Source organism: Solea solea, chromosome 19 (assembly GCF_958295425.1).
Source record: "Solea solea chromosome 19, fSolSol10.1, whole genome shotgun sequence".
NCBI classification, from domain to species: domain Eukaryota; kingdom Metazoa; phylum Chordata; class Actinopteri; order Pleuronectiformes; family Soleidae; genus Solea; species Solea solea.
The window spans coordinates 2,423,960-2,442,903 of record NC_081152.1 but is presented as its reverse complement, the minus strand read 5'-3'; the positions used below and the strand labels follow the sequence as shown (position 1 = coordinate 2,442,903).

The window sequence follows — 18,944 nt, the reverse complement described above, 5'->3', positions numbered from 1 at the left end:
ATTTGCAAAGTTTCAGTTTCACTGACATCAGTCAGTGTAAGTCAATATAACTCAGTATGAGTCAGTATAAATCAGTATAAGTCAATATAAGTCAGTATAAGTCAATATAAGTCATATAAGTCAATATGTCAATATGTCAGTATAAGTCAATATAAGTCAGTGTAAGTCAGTATAAGTCAATATAAGTCAATATAAGTCAGTATAAGTCAGTATAGGTCAATATAAGTCAGTATAGGTCAATATAAGTCAGTATATGTCAGTATAAGTCAGTATAAGTCAATATAAGTCAGTATTAGTATAAGTCAATATAAGTCAGTATAAGTCAGTATAAGTCAGTATAAGTCAATATAAGTCAATATAACTCAGTATAAGTCCGTATAAGTCAGTATAAGTCAGTATAAGTCAATATAAGTCAGTATAACTCAATATAAGTCAGTTTAAGTCAGTATAAGTCAGTATAAGTCAGTATAACTCAATATAAGTCAGTTTAAGTCAGTATAAGTCAGTATAAGTCAGTATAACTCAATATAAGTCAGTTTAAGTCAGTATAAGTCAGTATAACTCAATATAAGTCAGTTTAAGTCAATATAAGTCAGTATAAGTCAGTATAAGTTAGTATAAGTCAGTATAAATCAGTATAAGTCAGTATAAGTCAGTATAAGTCAATATAAGTCAGTAAGAGTCAGCATAATCTTTAATAATTGTGATTATTTTGACGATGAGTTTCTGCCCCATACAATGCCCAGATTTGATTGTCCTTCTTTTTCCAATAATAAAGGTTAAAGGTCATTTTTGTTTACTCGGTTCTTTGAAGTCTCTACACCGTCACTCATGAAAGAGACGTTCAGCTGCTGGAAAGACTGAATTAAACTAGGATAAATAACAGAAGCTGCTTTCTCAGGCCCAGTCTGTTTCTCCACCCTCCACACACACACACACACACACACACACAGTCTCTACATGTGGTTTTGTCAGAAAGCTGCTTCTGTGCAGCTCTGGATAAGGTAAACACAGGCTGGGGTCATGACAGTCCCCCTCACTGTGTCCACGTCCTACACACAGGAGCGCTCTGCTAATAGAGCGGCAGCATGAACACAACCTCTGTGTGTAGGTGGTGGCTGCAGTTCAAACACAGGACAGCAGTGAGCCTGACTTCATTCACCTCACATGTCTGTAGCTGTGTCAGTCCATCACTTTGATCTAAATATCAACAAAGCGTGAATCGCCGTGACGACTGCTTCCGACATTTGATTGTTGCACCAGACTCTTGCACTTGCTGTAGGTGTAGCTCCGTAGCTTGGAGCTACACCTACAGTGAGCGATGGAGAGGCTTCATTTCACTACCAGACCACGCCCCCAGTGGCAACTTGTATTTTCCTGATTGAAACCAGCAAACATGATTAACTATCGGTGCTTTTTCCCCACACAGTTCCAGACTCGGCACGTTATTTCTTCTTTTCCATCAGTGATAGATGATGAACCCATGAGATCTCTCAATCCTGTTGTAGATCAAAAGACTTCTCTCAGAGTCATAAATACAGACGTATCAGGTCAGCCTCATGTGATAGCACTTACACCCACTGATGCTGCAGCTTCATTAAACACAGGGAGGAAATGTTTCCCCTCTGGGCTGAGACACAACTTTTCTCCCAGCCACTATCTCAGCATGCACGACAAATGATGCTGTGTGAGATAAGCAGAGACCTGGAGGCACCTACGTTACCCTGGTCTGTCACTGCCGCTGTGGGAAATCCATGATAGTGGTGAACAGGATGTCAGGGGTCAACAGGATGAAAGGCCTCACACAGCCTCAGGAAGTGTTACCCACAAAGTCCCCTTCCTCAGAGCTTATCATAAATGTATCATAAACCTGAACTGAGGAGCATTTCTCATAGTTAACCATGTAAAACTGAGTGATTATTGTTAATTGTTAATGTTTCGGCGATCGTATTTTCAAACAACGACCCTAAACTTACCACACCACCATGCACACATGCTTTAACCATGGGAGTTTACACTGAGCTACATGTTTCTGGTGTAAATCAGTCCAACACGTGGTGTCGTGTCATTTCTAACTGTAGACATGTTGCAGCCCTGTCTTGATTGGAACACACACACACATAAACATACAACAAAAACTAACCCGAATGACCCCTATTATGTTTAGGCAACCACACTTCAACAGACGGAGGACTCCCCTGCTCACCCCGGTGTTTCCCAAGTACATCAGGAAACTATATGATGGTCTTCAGATACCAGGACGGATGAAAAACACTGTCTTTCCACTCTCCTCCTCTGTCACTGTTGCATTCTTCTTCAGTGCTGTATCAGGTTGAAGTAACCGGAGCTCTTTTTCTTTCTTCATGTTTTCCCACAGCTTCACCCTCTAAATGCAAAACACCCATAAAAAAACTAGCCACACTGCTTTAAAAATAAATAAAAATAAACTTACTAATTTATTCATCAAAAACTAAAACTATTGAGAAATCTAAAACTGTCAATAAACCCACCAGAATGTTACGCACTGGAAATTTAATCTGTAAACCCATGGCAAGAATGCTTACTTTATTACCTTATTTATTTATTTATTTATTTATTTATTTATTTATTTATTTATTTGTTGTATGGGGTGAAATGTTTTGAGATGAAGGAACATGGGACCATTTGTATTTATTTATTGAGTTATTTGGGATGTGTAGAGTCTGCTCCATGTGTAATTCTGATATTATCTTTCATATTTCTTTGTTTCAAATGAAGAACATAATGAACAAATACAGGAACATAATTATTTAGATTTGTCACAGTGGTTGCAATGCTCTGTATTGACCAGCAGATGTCAGTGATGACATCGTCTTGATTTACAAAAAAGTGTTCAAAAATGTTTATTGAATTGTAATTTAATTTAAAAAATCAGCTTCAAACGATGACTATGCTATGAATTAATATTGTTAATATAATAATAATAATAATAATATATTATAGTTCTTATAAACTTACGCAAATGTTGGACTGTACCAACTATAAGTAACTGCTGAACGTGAACGTCTTTGTCAGCGAACGTGGGTTTTCAATAAAGTTTAAGAGAGAAAAAAAAATGGCTGAAGATGTAAGCCAATCAGAGAGCGCTTTACTGTTTCCTGGTGACCACTGACCAATGAGCGGCCCGCGTGTGTTAGCGCGGATAAATAAAGCGGATGTGTTGTTTTGTCGGAACATTTCGTCGGAACAGTCTCTGCTGTTGTTTAACTACGGTGTTTTTTCACCTGAACACACACAATGAGTTTGACTCTCAGGTAAAACACCGTCACTGTCTGTGTGTGAATATGTACTGTGTATACATACTGTGTATATGTATTGTGTACGTGTAACTGTGTATGTGCACTCTTTGCATGTGTACTGTGTATATGTTGTGTCTACATGTACTGTGTATATGTACTGTGTGTTTACTGTGTACCGTGTATAGAAACTATGTATATGTACTTTATATATACTGTGTATAGATATTGTGTATATGTACTGTGTATGTATATATGTGTATATGTATGTATATATATACATATATATTTGTGTATGTGTATATATGTATATATATATATATATACTGTATATATGTGTGTATATATATATATGTGTGTATGTGTATGTGTATGTATATGTATATATATGTATATATATATATATATATATTATTGTCCCACACCCAATCACAGCTGCTTAAAAGTGTCCCAGTATCTGATGTTTGTGGGTGTTTTGCAGTAATGCAGTGAAGTGAATGTAATAACACTGTGACCTTTTCTTTCCAGAACAGAGCTTGTGTCAGACAAAAGCAAACGTAAGAAGAGGAGAGAACTCACAGAGGATCAGAAACATGAAGTCAAAGAAGCTTTCGAGCTGTTTGACACCGACAAAGATAAAGAAATTGATTACCATGAGCTGAAGGTAACCAAAGACAACAGAGAGCGGCTGTACTGACTCTTTAATGTTTACTGAGTGGATACATCAGTGAACTGATTATTAATCTATTACTAAATGAATCGCCAAATATTTTCAGTTTAAGCTTTTTTTGTATTTATTACAAACAAATTATGTCAGATGTAAATGTTCATGTTTTTGATTTCTTTGTTTAAAACGGAATGGTTTAGAGACATTTTCTGGCACTTTATCTATTCGATATACACAGCCTTTGTCTGTTTGAAACTGAAATTAGTAAAACTGCTCACTCTGCTGCACCAAAGTCTGTAGAGAAAATCAAGTGTTTTTAGATCACAGTGACACAGACGTGGATACATTCAAACATTCCTTTTTATTCACCAAAAAGTTGAAATGACACGTTTGAATTAACTGACTGCAGCAGCAGTGGATCGACGTCTGTGCTGCGACGTAAAACTTAACCCAAATTACAAATTTCAGGTTGGACAAAGCTGTGTGATGGTGACAGACTTGCAGTACGTGGCATAGATGTTATGAAGTGAAACACAGTGTTTTTTAACAGCCATGTTATCAGTGAGGGTGAGCGCTCAGGTCTTCTTCTTGTTTCTGTCGTCCAGGTGGCCATGCGTGCACTTGGCTTCGAGGTGAAGAAAGTGGATGTTCTGAAGATTCTTAAAGACTATGATCGAGAGGGTAATGGAAAAATAACCTTCGAGGATTTCAATGAAGTCGGTAAGTTCAAGCTTCCAAGACTGTGACTGTTGGCACGAGTTACACGCAGCATGAAGAAGTCTGAACCACTTGTCTCCACAGTGACTGATCGCATTTTGCAGCGAGACCCAAAGGAAGAGATCATGAAGGCCTTCAAGCTGTTTGACGACGACGAGTCCGGAAAGATCAGTCTGAGGAACCTGAGACGAGTAGCTCGAGAACTCGGGGAGAACATCGGCGACGAGGAGCTGCGCGGCATGATCGACGAGTTCGATACAGATGGAGACGGAGAAAGTAAGCGCTCACTGAAGGAGAGAACTACGTAGATACACTGTCAAACGCAAGGGACTAAGAACACAGAATACACAAGAACACACATTATTTAGTTTTGCTCAGTGAAGCAGTAAATAAAAATAAACCTGTACAATGAATAACAGCCATATTCAAACAGACAGTGCAAATGATTAAGATTAAATTTGATAAATAATGATGATGTATTGAAAAGGGGGAGTGAATTATAGGATGTGATTAAGCAAATGTGATGATTCCTTAATGTAAGGCAAACCTTTTGCCATTAAGGTACATTAAGGTAACGAGTAATAATAGGAGTAGTTCAGATGTTATAAGAGTGGATGTATGACATGCTAACACCTAGCCTGACGCCTAGTCAGATCTGATGGACGATCGCTTTCTGTGAAAACACTGCTGCCAGCGACGTTCACCTGCTTTGGTCCCCACTAAAGTGTGTATGTGGTAAAACGCCTATTTTCTCTAGTGATGCAGACTTCAGCCAGAAAAGCAAGGTCAAGCATGTTCTCATGACAGAAAGGTGATGACAAACAGTCTGTTATACAGAAATATAAGACCTGAGTGTTACCACGAAATCAGGCTAAAAACAAACCAGTCAATGTCAAATGCATTCCCGTGCATGCATGAATGTCTGTGAGAGAATCTGCCGCTAACATCTGTATGATCGTCATTTTTGTTCCTGATCCTTTTCTTTCAGTAAACCAGGAGGAGTTCCTCGCCATCATGAACGGAGACTCGTCGTGAGACCACTGCACCTCTGAATGTCTTAAAGAAGCTGTGGGGGACACTGTTGGGTCGGTCGTCCACACCCAGAGGTTGAACCTGTGCCTGACGCTTGAGTCTCGACACAAGAGGACTGGACTCGCTGCAAATGAAGGGTAGACTTTGGTTAAAAGCAAGTTTTTGATTTTTACATGTTTCTGTTTTTTATTGTTGTACAGTATACACTGTTTGCTGTGGTTTAGACAGCTTTGTTTTTAGTGCAGCTCTCACTCGCCTGCACCAAAAGCAGAGCACATGGGAGATGTCAATCCACTGCTAACACCGTATATATGTGTCATTCTTCATTGAGACTTACCAAAGTGACAAAAACTGATCAAATGAGGCAGAAGACCTGCAGCTCCAGTGTCCCTGTGCTAAAAATGTTGATTTTCTCTAAAGACTTTGGTGCAGGAGAGCAAGCCATTTACAAGAAATGCCCGTCTAACAACTAGATTATCACATTCTTAAACATCTGAGTAATAGGGCTACATTTTTTGGGGTTAACGTGTTCTTCAGTGAACGAACTCCTGCTCGTGCTAGTCCCAGGGAATCACAGTCAGCCGTATTTGTGTCCGCACGTCACACAAGCACGTGACCATTTTCACTAGTTCTACTGTATGTGCCATTTACATGACGGGAATATTTGAATGTGCTATTTATTTTGTACACATTAAAATCTTTATTATATGGCTGTAAGTAAGTAAGCAAACAGAAAAAGAAAATGTGGAATCTTGTTGTCACTTCATTCGGTCATTAAATGAACTAAAACATGAAGTTGTGTCGATGAACGAGGCTCACTGAGTCGTGGCGTTTGCCCCCCTTATTTGAACAGTTCCCTCATTTTCCACCAGAGGGAGCCAGTCATTCATGACAACACCGATCTAAAATGAACATCCAACAGATGAGCGCAGGTTATACTTTAGAAACGATCTGTACGTGTTGCTGCCGCTTTACATTCAAAACAAACAATGATGTCACATGGAATCAGTCATGCAAACTAGTGCAACACTGGAAAAAATGCCATGTGACTGATCTCAAACCCTGTGGGCGGAGCCTGCTGCGCTCCTGTCGTTGGCCTCCTCACAGAACTTGTTTTTTTTATAAATCATATAATATAAGGTGTGATGTGGATGAAGGCCTGCGGTCGTATAAGTCGGTGAAACGCGAACAACGACTGCCAGTTGATCTGCGTCATCAAAGTGACACTTCAGGTTTTCTGGGGTGTGGCTGTGGAAAACGACGACGTCATGTTCCCGTCTTTATCTCTGCTGTCATTCATTGTCTTGTGTTTGGAGACACGAGTGTTTCACAGTTTTACCTTTAACTGCTTTCAATGAAAAGTAACTAAAGTCAATCTGAGAAGACACGACAGATCACTAGAACACGTCCTGTCTTGAGAGATTTCACACGCCTGGATCGCTTTGAAATTTGGTCGCATTATAGTTTAAGCAGCTCCTGATATAGAGGTCAGTTTTTGTGCACAAAGAGTAAGTAAGAGAACATAAAAGGATGATAAAGGGACAACATTTCATACAGGTAAGTCCTTAAAAATGAATCTGCCAGCCTTATTGCCGGGATAAGCAGGATCTCCTTTAACGGCATAAGACATGATGATAAAATAATGATAAACTAAGATGGCATAGATTTTATTTGAAGTCTTTAGTCGTAAAACTCACTTTTTATTATGTCCCCAGTGGCAGCCATGTTTTCATGTGTGAATCTGGCTCTCGGCCCAGGTGGTTCAGTTTGACCCAATCACATACAGTCACAACCAAAAAAAACCTGAACTACCACTTTAAGAGATTTAAGAGACTGTTCTCTAACCTCAGTCACTTACACTCTGATGTTTGAAGTTTCTGAAGGAGAAAATGAGAGTGAGGCAGTAATAACAGACTGAGAGCACACACACACACACAGAGTGCAGGGATAGTGTTACAGAGTATGTGCTCTCAGGCTGAAGGTCAGCGTCCACACTGATTATCAGAGCCTGCATCTGGTCATCACTGCTGGGACAGACACCATGACTTGCCCTTGCACTGGCACATGCTCAGCTGTTGGTCCTGGCCTGCTCTAGAGCAACACATGCTCCAGAAATAAACCAGCCCAGTTCCTCCCCAGCTACAACCTCAGCGACGCCCCCCTGTGGTTTCCACTATATGACCATGCATACGCACCCTTTGGTATTGATGGTAATCACCGTGTGTTGATGAGACTTCTAAAAATACCCCAGTCACAGTCAGAGCTGGTTCTTACTCTCTGCTCGGGGGCAATTATCAAGGTTAGCTTGGGCTCCACATTAAGATGGATGAATGGGAAGAAAACCTGTCACATTAGCATAAAGTTACCATCAAGTTCAGGTCTTGCTAAGTATCAGGTCTCGCAAGTAACTCAAATTGCTTTACGGCACTTCACACAGGTACTGGCTATATATGACCTGATTGTAAGGAACTCTTTATTATACAACTGCACAACAAAATTTTCCACCGTGTTGCCTAAAGCTTGCAGCACTTGGTCTCCCATCCAAGTACTAACCAGACCAGATCCTGCCAAGTTTCTGAGGTCAGATGAGATCGTGCTCGGGGTGATGTGTCACGTAGCAGTCAGTGGAGCAGTGGCAGGTAGCATGTTAGCATGTTAGCTCTGTGTAACCCAGTGTTTGGTTTCATGCATAGTACTTTTAGCAAAGCATGTTATGAAATGTACACAACTACAAGTTCATTTAACTTTATTAAATAATAAAAAATGAATTGACTTAATTAAATACGAATCAGTTAAAAACTTTTAGATAGTCCCAAAACACTGACAAGTCCCAAAACACCAGCAGGTCCCAAAACACTGACAAGTCCCAAAACACCAGCAACATGAGACCATGGGTCCCTTTGAGCGTATGCATTTTAAATGATGTAACATATTTTTTGATACTGTCCCGCCCCTTGAAGATGTCACCGCAACTACTGCTAGTTTATTTATTTATGCTAATTTTCAATGTCTATATGAATCAACCTATCTATAGGATCAGTCAAGAACAACAACAGAAATGTGCTGAGAAAAACTTTATTGAATGCAACACAAATCCATCAAAGGTGGTTTAAAGTCTTCATAACTCATATCAGACACGGAAGACCAGCTACATCTCTGTATTTACGTGGTCAATGCCCACAGCACAATATTCAACTTAAAAAGACGGTAGTCCAAACGGGTTCATCGGCGCAAGAAACCACAGCTCATTTGCCCCTTGAGAAGACGCGAGAGGACTGTAAGAGATGCACACAAAAATAGAATCAGTACATATTCAAGTTTTCATATTTAAAGTGAATTTCTCTGATCATCACTAAGAAAGTGAAGAGGTTTGCTTACTTGAAGAACACAGCATAGGCTGCTTCTGTCTCAATTTCACCAATTAAGTCCATGATCGATTGAAGAGCCAAGCCGTCACTGATCATTTTCCCAATGTCAAACATGTTGTTGTTGTTGTTGAACTCCGAACTCAGCGCTAACACTGTCATGGCCGTTGCGTCAGTGAGGAACAGCTGTAAGTCAACGTTAGTTATCCACAGAGCTCATGGTAGACGCCACAGAATCACTTCACACACGTGAAGGAACTGATGATCAAATGAAGGTAAATGCCATGTTCTTGCCATTTTTGTGCTATAGCTTACCGAATCATCAACAGGAGCGGGAGGTACTGGAAATAAAGACGGCAGCAAGAAACTCCACATGATTGCACTTTCCAGAGAACTGTTGTCAGGTATTGTCATGATCAGAGGAGATACCATGTCAAATGTTGCTCCTAAAGGTAGACATGAGGAAAACACAAGACATTTAACAATGCACATGCAAATCAGATATAATATGTGCAGTCTTTATGATTTCAACATCCACTCATGTAACCAAAGTAACCAAAGTGTGATCTGATCACAACTAGGTACAGTAATAAACCTTTTCTTTTTAAAGCAACTGGGAATTTGAGATGCAACTAAAGGACTTCATTTTTGGAGAATGAATCAATTACACAAACCATCAGCGTTGGCACCGTTGAAATACTCCATTAATTGTTGGATTGAGGCCTCAACATCACCATCACCGAACATGGATGAATTAGTTGAAACCCAAAATGCAGGATTGTACTGACGGACCTGCAGGACACGAGCAAATGTGTTGAAGTGGGATTTGGAAGTTTGTGACTTCCCTGAAAGGTGAAAAAACCGTTCTCTTTTGCCAAGAGACACTCACCTCATAATTGTCATTTGTAGAAAGCAGATCGTACATCCAATTTTGAGCAGGGTCTCTGTGAAATGATTAATTAAAAGCCATTTAGCTGATAAGTACGAGTCGTTTTAAGGTTAAGTCATTTTTCTAATGACCACACTTGTATTTTACACCATCTCCAACGTAGCAATCTGCTTAATAAATGAGGAAAAGTAAGATTAAATGTGGGTTTCTTACACTTCTTGGGCCTGAGCTGTCAGTGCCAGCAGAAAGACAACAAGTCCTGAAACGAACATCCTGGGACACACATGTAGAGTTTTCATTTAGCAAAGTAGACTTAGTTCATTCACTGAGACAAGAGAATCATCACAAAAGAATTATACTTGAATTATAACATGTACTTACATCTTGACTGAGGATTGTGTTCGGTGAATCCCAAAAGTGTGAATGTCCAGAGTGGTCCAACACGGCTATTTATTCCATTGGTGGCTGTTTGTGGGACAACAGACCACTCCCTGAGCCAATAACACAAATCACACCATGGGCTGTCGAAGCCAACAAGAAACAAATTTAAACAACCAAACAAACATTGTCATCTATGTTGTTCAATAAATATTTATTTACAGTGTATGTAGACTTAACTGCTCGGCTGAGTAAAACGTGACACATGTCATCACTGACTCAGAACTGTCTTGTCTAAACTTATAACTTGATAAAATAGTTCTATTTCTGCTCCTGGGCCCGCTTCAGAAAGCAGGTTCAACAAACTCTGAGTTGAAACCTTAACTCTAGGTTGACCAACTCTGAGCTGTCAAACTCTGAGTTTTCGGTTAAGAACAGCTGATCAGCATTAGTTCAATCAACTCTGAGTATGTTCACTCTGAGTTAAGCGTGTGTGTTGGGAATGAAAAAAGCCATCATCAGTGGAGCTCTGATACTACGATTCACCATGGCAACGGGTAAACAAAGAGCACAGCCTCCATTTTAATCCAGTTGAGCAGAAATATTAACACATTTATGACATTTATGTGAAGAGACGAGTCAATAAATGAACACTTCAAGATTCAAGATTCAAGAGGTTACATTTATACTATTAGGTTACTATTAGAGGTTACACTATTACATTTTATACAGCGTAATCCACTCATTCATTTAACAGACTTTAATTTAATTAATGGATGATAAATGCAGCATAAATGTAACATTATGTTACTTTTGATTTAATACATTCTGCTCTTACAGCCTCTGGGAACCACAAGTAAGCCTGTACTTTGGGTAGAATGTGTCTCTTTTTCATCATGTTCTGCAGGTGAAGGAAGGCTGTTCTCAGTAAAATATGGTAGAGTTACTGATATAATCCGACACATTTAAAGGGCAATAAGTCAATTTTATATTTTGTTCAAACTTCAATAAAGATCTGGGAGAATGATCTAAGTCTGGATTTGGATGAAAACACCCAGAGAGAATACACGACCCATTCACAAGTAACAAAATGTCCTATTTTTATTATTTATTTTATATTTATTTAATTTCATTTTTGTTTGTCAATTTATATATATATATATACAAAGTATATTCTTATTATTATTCAAATTCACAACAGCACTTTAACTTGATAAATAGGCAACCAATCGTACAGTAATACGAAGTCTACAGATCACAATGATCCGATACAATCTAGGATTAGAATTGGGTTTAAGTTAAGGTTAGGCATTTAGTTGTCATGGTTAAAGTTAGAGTAAGGGGCAGGGGCCGAGGTGTTAAACTGGCAAACCACATGTGCGGCTACATACTGCCCCCAATCGATTACATACAACCCTGAGCAACAGTAGCATCTACTGACTTTGATCTCCACTAAAGCAAGTAGGCTATATGTATGTGTGTGTGTGTGTGTGTGTGTATGGGTATCTTTGTGAGGACCGTACACTAAACCATAGGGACATAGGACATTTTGGGAAAGTGAGGACATTTCGGCTAGTCCTCATGTTCTGTTGAGGATTTAGACTTGGTTTTAGGATTAGAACTGGGTTAAGGTTATGGGTAGGCATTTAGTTGTGATAGTTAAGGTTGGGGTACGGCTTTGGGATGCACCTGGCTTGTGTGTGTTCACTCCTGGTGTGTAATAATCCAGGCAGGTTTCTGATACCGATAAAGCCAAAATAATACCACTAATAAAATAGCTTTGTTGTTTACACTGGCTTTAGGCTTCAGCACACTGATCCAGTATTAGCTCAGTTTAAATGCTGCAGGTAAGGGGAGGAGCTATTAAGCATATTGACACTGCTCTGTCTTTGACTGACCACTCTACTTTTGCCCTGCATCTACTCGGTTTAGTAATCAGTTAAAATAACAAACAGAGCAGTTCACATAGCAGTGAAAGTGAGGGGATAAGAGAGTATTTTAACTGTTTTAATCACTTTTGGCTGAAATAAGGAATTTACAGTGATAATAATCATTTGCTGGATGTGAATGTGGTTAGTTTAGGTTCAGTGAAGTCACTGCTTTTCTCTGGACACAAAGTCACACAAAACCAGCTGAGCTGGATTTTCCATATGTCATGAAACACATCATAGCTCCGTGGACCTGCTCTAGTAGCAGTGGTGGGCTGTCAGGGCCAGCAGGGCCTTCTCTGCTGGCCCTGACAATATCAAAAAAGTATTTTTTTTATCATTATTATTATTATTATTATTTTTAATAATCAAATTAATTTGTGTCTGAACGTGTCTGAATTCAATTACTTTCTCAGCATGTTATGATTATATTTCCAGAAAGAATATGGTTATTTTTTGTGAAGCTGAGCTGGATTTTCCTGGATGTCATTAAACGCATCATAGCTCCGTGGACCTGCTCTAGTAGTATTGCTGGCCTTTCGTTGAAGCTGCCATTTCCTATTTGTTTATAACTTTGACTGACGTGTGTCGTCAGCCAATCAAAATGTGATGCATAGTGACAGAACGCCCCAGGCCCAGCGATGTGTCTGGCGCTAGCCCCCGCTGTTGTCATCAACGACGTTTGAACCTTTGGCGGGTTTTGAAGTAAGCTATGGCCACTGCATTAACACCACCGATCCATCATGTTTCTGATCTCCTTCGTGTGCACTTTTCACGGCGATCGTTTGGAGAAAAGAAGGAAATTATTTCAAGAGGAAGACCTACACTGAAGAGGTACATCATTTACGGTAGTTCGAGTGTTAATGATAAATTGATAACATTTTTTAGAAGTGGTGAGGACAAAACTGTTGATCATAAATAGTGCCGTGGACGTGTTCCCCGCGTATCTGACGCCTGTGCTTATGTGGAAGCTTGTTTTTGTGTCATATAGTGGCTTGTGAAATTGTGGTTACTGAGTGACATAACAGAAGATGTGGTAGTAATGATGCAGTAGCCTATAGATGCGCAGTGGTGTGTGTGTGCGCTATGGTTGTTGCAGATCAACTGTCTCGTGAATATAGTCGGTGTTTGTGCGTGTTGTTTTTTTTTTTTACTGAAGGCCCTGACTGAAACCCCACGGTACGCTACTGTCTAGTAGTATTGCTGGCCATTCGTTGAAGCTGCCATTTACTAGTTTGGTTCTAACTTTGACTGACGTGTGTCATCAGCCAATCAAAATGTGATGCATAGTGACAGAACACCTCAGGCCCAGCGATGTGTCTGGCGCTAGCCCCCACTGTTGTCATCAACGAGTTTGAACCTTTGGCAGGTTTTGACTTTATTAAATAGGAATCAGTTAAAAACTTTTAGATAGGCATTAATATGTTGGCCGACAGGGGCAAACTCACTGCAATGACCCAAAACACAAACGCTGCGGATTCCCAAAACACCAGCAAGTCCCAAAACACCAGCAACATGAGACCATGGGTCCCTGTTAGATTAGATTAGAACAACAAAGAAAGTTCTGGTCATGTCTCCCTTTAAGTCCATAGCGGTCAATTTGAGCGTATGCATTATAAATGATGTAACATATTTTTTGATACTGTCCCGCCCCTTGAAGACATCACTGCGACTACTGCTAGTTTATTTATTTATGCTAATCATCAATGTCTATATGAATCAACCTATCTATAGGATCAGTCAAGAACAACAACAGAAATGTGCTGAGATAAACTTTATTGAATGCAACACAAATCCATCAAAGGTGGTTTAAAGTCTTCATAACTCATATCAGACACGGAAGACCAGCTACATCTCTGTATTTACGTGGTCAATGCCCACAGCACAATATTCAACTTAAAAAGACGGTAGTCCAAACGGGTTCATCGGCGCAAGAAACCACAGCTCATTTGCCCCTTGAGAAGACGCGAGAGGACTGTAAGAGATGCACACAAAAATAGAATCAGTACATATTCAAGTTTTCATTTTAAAGTGAATTTCTCTGATCATCACTAAGAAAGTGAAGAGGTTTGCTTACTTGAAGAACACAGCATAGGCTGCTTCTGTCTCAATTTCACCAATTAAGTCCATGATCGATTGAAGAGCCAAGCCGTCACTGATCATTTTCCCAATGTCAAACATGTTGTTGTTGTTGTTGAACTCCGAACTCAGCGCTAACACTGTCATGGCCGTTGCGTCAGTGAGAAACAGCTGTAAGTCAACGTTAGTTATCCACAGAGCTCATGGTAGACGCCACAGAATCACTTCACACACGTGAAGGAACTGATGATCAAATGAAGGTAAATGCCATGTTCTTGCCATTTTTGTGCTATAGCTTACCGAATCATCAACAGGAGCGGGAGGTACTGGAAATAAAGACGGCAGCAAGAAACTCCACATGATTGCACTTTCCAGAGAACTGTTGTCAGGTATTGTCATGATCAGAGGAGATACCATGTCAAATGTTGCTCCTAAAGGTAGACATGAGGAAAACACAAGACATTTAACAATGCACATGCGAATCAGATATAATATGTGCAGTCTTTATGATTTCAACATCCACTCATGTAACCAAAGTAACCAAAGTGTGATCTGATCACAACTAGGTACAGTAATAAACCTTTTCTTTTTAAAGCAACTGTGAACTTGAGATGCAACTAAAGGACTTCATTTTTGGAGAACGAATCAATTACACAAACCATCAGCGTTGGCACCGTTGAAATACTCCATTAATTGTTGGATTGAGGCCTCAACATCACCATCACCGAACATGGAGGAATTAGTGGAAACCCAAAATGCAGGATTGTACTGACGGACCTGCAGGACACGAGCAAATGTGTTGAAGTGGGATTTGGAAGTTTGTGACTTCCCTGAAAGGTGAAAAACCTTTCTCTTTTGCCAAGAGACACTCACCTCATAATTGTCATTTGTAGAAAGCAGATCATACATCCAATTTTGAGCAGGGTCTCTGTGAAATGATTGATAAAAAGCCATTTAGCTGATAAGTATGAGTCATTTTAAGGTTAAGTCATTTTTCTAATGACCACACTTGTATTTTACACCATCTCCAACGTAGCAATCTGCTTAATAAATGAGGAAAAGTAAGATTAAATGTGGGTTTCTTACACTTCTTGGGCCTGAGCTGTCAGTGCCAGCAAAAGGACAACAAGTCCTGAAACGAACATCCTGGGACACACATGTAGAGTTTTCATTTAGCAAAGTAGATTTAGTTCATTCACTGAGACAAGAGAATCATCACAAAAGAATTATACTTGAATTATAACATGTACTTACATCTTGACTGAGGATTGTGTTCGGTGAATCCCAAAAGTGTGAATGTCCAGAGTGGTCCAACACGGCTATTTATTCCATTGGTGGCTGTTTGTGGGACAACAGACCACTCCCTGAGCCAATAACACAAATCACACCATGGGCTGTCGAAGCCAATAAGAAACAAATTTAAACAACCAAACAAACATTGTCATCTATGTTGTTCAATAAATATTTATTTACAGTGTATGTAGACTTAACTGCTCGGCTGAGTAAAACATGACACATGTCATCACTGACTCAGAACTGTCTTGTCTAAACTTATAACTTGATAAAATAGTTCTATTTCTGCTCCTGGGCCCGTTTCAGAAAGCAGGTTCAACAAACTCTGAGTTGAAACCTTAACTCTAGGTTGACCAACTCTGAGCTGTCAAACTCTGAGTATTTGGTTAAGAACAGCTGATCAGCATTAGTTCAATCAACTCTGAGTATGTTCACTCTGAGTTAAGCGTGTGTGTCGGGAATGAAAAAAGCCTTCATCAGTGGAGCTCTGATACTATAGTACTAGTACTATAGTATTTTAACTGTTTTAATCACTTTTGGCTGAAATAAGGAAATGACAGTGATAATAATCATTTGCTGGACGTGAATGTGGTTAGTTTAGGTTCAGTGAAGTCACTGCTTTTCTCTGGACCATTTAATGTCAAATTGATCAGAATGTCTATCCTAACTTGATGAGAGGTTTTCCACTTATTTACGTTAAACGGGTTAAAATTTAAATCGAGTCCCATACTCTTTTTTTTTTATAACATCATCTGTGTTAATTGCTTTATTAGCAGCACGTGATATATTACATTACATTAAATTACATGTCATTGGGCAGACGCTTTTATCCAAATCTATGTGTGCACAAGCATAAAGGAAAAGTGACTTCATCTGCTGAGTGACTTTTATTTGATATTAGTAAAAGTTATTTTGTCATTCTGAGTCGCTTGTGTCACTTTTTACTGTTGAACAGTGTTTGTTTAGCCGAGCAGTTAAGTCTACATACACTGTAAATAAATATTTATTGAACAACATAGATGACAATGTTTGTTGTTTAAATTTGTTTCTTATTGGCTTCGACAGCCCATGGTGTGATTTGTGTTATTGGCTCAGGGAGTGGTCTGTTGTCCCACAAACAGCCACCAATGGAATAAATAGCCGTGTTGGACCACTCTGGACATTCACACTTTTGGGATTCACCGAACACAATCCTCAGTCAAGATGTAAGTACATGTTATAATTCAAGTATAATATTTTGTGATGATTCTCTTGTCTCAGTGAATGAACTAAATCTACTTTGCTAAATGAAAACTCTACATGTGTGTCCCAGGATGTTCGTTTCAGGACTTGTTGTCTTTCTGCTGGCACTGACAGCTCAGGCCCAAGAAGTGTAAGAAACCCACATTTAATCTTACTTTTCCTCATTTATTAAGCAGATTGCTACGTTGGAGATGGTGTAAAATACAAGTGTGGTCATTAGAAAAATGACTTAACCTTAAAACGACTCATACTTATCAGCTAAATGGCTTTTAATTAATCATTTCACAGAGACCCTGCTCAAAATTGGATGTATGATCTGCTTTCTACAAATGACAATTATGAGGTGAGTGTCTCTTGGCAAAAGAGAAAGGTTTTTTCACCTTTCAGGGAAGTCACAAACTTCCAAATCCCACTTCAACACATTTGCTCGTGTCCTGCAGGTCCGTCAGTACAATCCTGCATTTTGGGTTTCAACTAATTCCTCCATGTTCGGTGATGGTGATGTTGAGGCCTCAATCCAACAATTAATGGAGTATTTCAACGGTGCCAACGCTGACGGTTTGTGTAATTGATTCATTCTCCAAAAATGAAGTCCTTTGGTTGCATCTCAAATTCACAGTTGCTTTAAAAAGAAAAGGTTTATTACTGTACCTAGTTGTGATCAGATCCCACTTTGGTTACTTTGGTTACATGAGTGGATGTTGAAATCATAAAGACTGCACATATTATATCTGATTCGCATGTGCATTGTTAAATGTCTTGTGTTTTCCTCATGTCTACCTTTAGGAGCAACATTTGACATGGTATCTCCTCTGATCATGACAATACCTGACAACAGTTCTCTGGAAAGTGCAATCATGTGGAGTTTCTTGCTGCCGTCTTTATTTCCAGTACCTCCCGCTCCTGTTGATGATTCGGTAAGCTATAGCACAAAAATGGCAAGAACATGGCATTTACCTTCATTTGATCATCAGTTCCTTCACGTGTGTGAAGTGATTCTGTGGCGTCTACCATGAGCTCTGTGGATAACTAACGTTGACTTACAGCTGTTCCTCACTGACGCAACGGCCATGACAGTGTTAGCGCTGAGTTCGGAGTTCAACAACAACAACAACATGTTTGACATTGGGAAAATGATCAGTGACGGCTTGGCTCTTCAATCGATCATGGACTTAATTGGTGAAATTGAGACAGAAGCAGCCTATGCTGTGTTCTTCAAGTAAGCAAACCTCTTCATTTTCTTAGTGATGATCAGAGAAATTCACTTTAAAATGAAAACTTGAATATGTACTGATTCTATTTTTGTGTGCATCTCTTACAGTCCTCTCGCGTCTTCTCAAGGGGCAAATGAGCTGTGGTTTCTTGCGCCGATGAACCCGTTTGGACTACCGTCTTTTTAAGTTGAATATTGTGCTGTGGGCATTGACCACGTAAATACAGAGATGTAGCTGGTCTTCCGTGTCTGATATGAGTTATGAAGACTTTAAACCACCTTTGATGGATTTGTGTTGCATTCAATAAAGTTTTTCTCAGCACATTTCTGTTGTTGTTCTTGACTGATCCTATAGATAGGTTGATTCATATAGACATTGATGATTAGCATAAATAAATAAACTAGCAGTAGTCGCAGTGATGTCTTCAAGGGGCGGGGACAGTATCAAAAAATATGTTACATCATTTATAATGCATACGCTCAAATTGACCGCTATGGACTTAAAGGGAGACATGACCAGAACTTTCTTTGTTGTTCTAATCTAATCTAACAGGGACCCATGGTCTCATGTTGCTGGTGTTTTGGGACTTGCTGGTGTTTTGGGAATCCGCAGCGTTTGTGTTTTGGGTCATTGCAGTGAGTTTGCCCCTGTCGGCCAACATATTAATGCCTATCTAAAAGTTTTTAACTGATTCCTATTTAATAAAGTCAAAACCTGCCAAAGGTTCAAACTTGTTGATGACAACAGCGGGGGCTAGCGCCAGACACATCGCTGGGCCTGGGGCGTTCTGTCACTATGCATCACATTTTGATTGGCTGACGACACACGTCAGTCAAAGTTATAACCAAATAGGAAATGGCAGCTT

At 39.5% G+C, this 18,944-nt stretch overlaps 4 protein-coding genes across 4 annotated transcripts; 2 read left to right on the top strand and 2 right to left on the bottom strand.

Annotated features, from left to right (window-relative positions):
* The first annotated feature begins 3,161 nt into the window (after positions 1-3,161).
* cetn3 (centrin 3) lies at positions 3,162-6,500 on the top strand. Its single transcript, XM_058617484.1, has 5 exons — positions 3,162-3,293; positions 3,804-3,939; positions 4,548-4,662; positions 4,744-4,935; positions 5,648-6,500. The coding sequence occupies exons 1-5, from the start codon at positions 3,277-3,279 to the stop codon at positions 5,692-5,694; spliced, it is 507 nt and encodes a 168-aa protein (XP_058473467.1). The 5' UTR covers positions 3,162-3,276; the 3' UTR covers positions 5,695-6,500.
* Positions 6,501-8,750: 2,250 nt separating this feature from the next.
* On the bottom strand, positions 8,751-10,371 carry LOC131446467 (heme-binding protein 2-like). The gene is made up of 7 exons (XM_058617702.1): positions 10,327-10,371; positions 10,159-10,218; positions 9,946-10,000; positions 9,731-9,848; positions 9,372-9,502; positions 9,070-9,242; positions 8,751-8,966 (listed from the first exon to the last, which is right to left on the bottom strand). Coding segments are annotated over exons 1-7 (618 nt in total). The 5' UTR covers positions 10,329-10,371; the 3' UTR covers positions 8,751-8,887.
* Positions 10,372-14,009: 3,638 nt separating this feature from the next.
* On the bottom strand, positions 14,010-15,626 carry LOC131446491 (heme-binding protein 2-like). Its single transcript, XM_058617741.1, has 7 exons — positions 15,585-15,626; positions 15,417-15,476; positions 15,204-15,258; positions 14,990-15,107; positions 14,631-14,761; positions 14,329-14,501; positions 14,010-14,226 (listed from the first exon to the last, which is right to left on the bottom strand). Coding segments are annotated over exons 1-7 (618 nt in total). The 5' UTR covers positions 15,587-15,626; the 3' UTR covers positions 14,010-14,147.
* Positions 15,627-16,779: 1,153 nt separating this feature from the next.
* Positions 16,780-18,402, top strand: LOC131446477 (heme-binding protein 2-like). The gene is made up of 7 exons (XM_058617723.1): positions 16,780-16,828; positions 16,936-16,995; positions 17,154-17,208; positions 17,306-17,423; positions 17,652-17,782; positions 17,912-18,084; positions 18,187-18,402. Coding segments are annotated over exons 1-7 (618 nt in total). The 5' UTR covers positions 16,780-16,826; the 3' UTR covers positions 18,266-18,402.
* Positions 18,403-18,944: the final 542 nt, after the last annotated feature.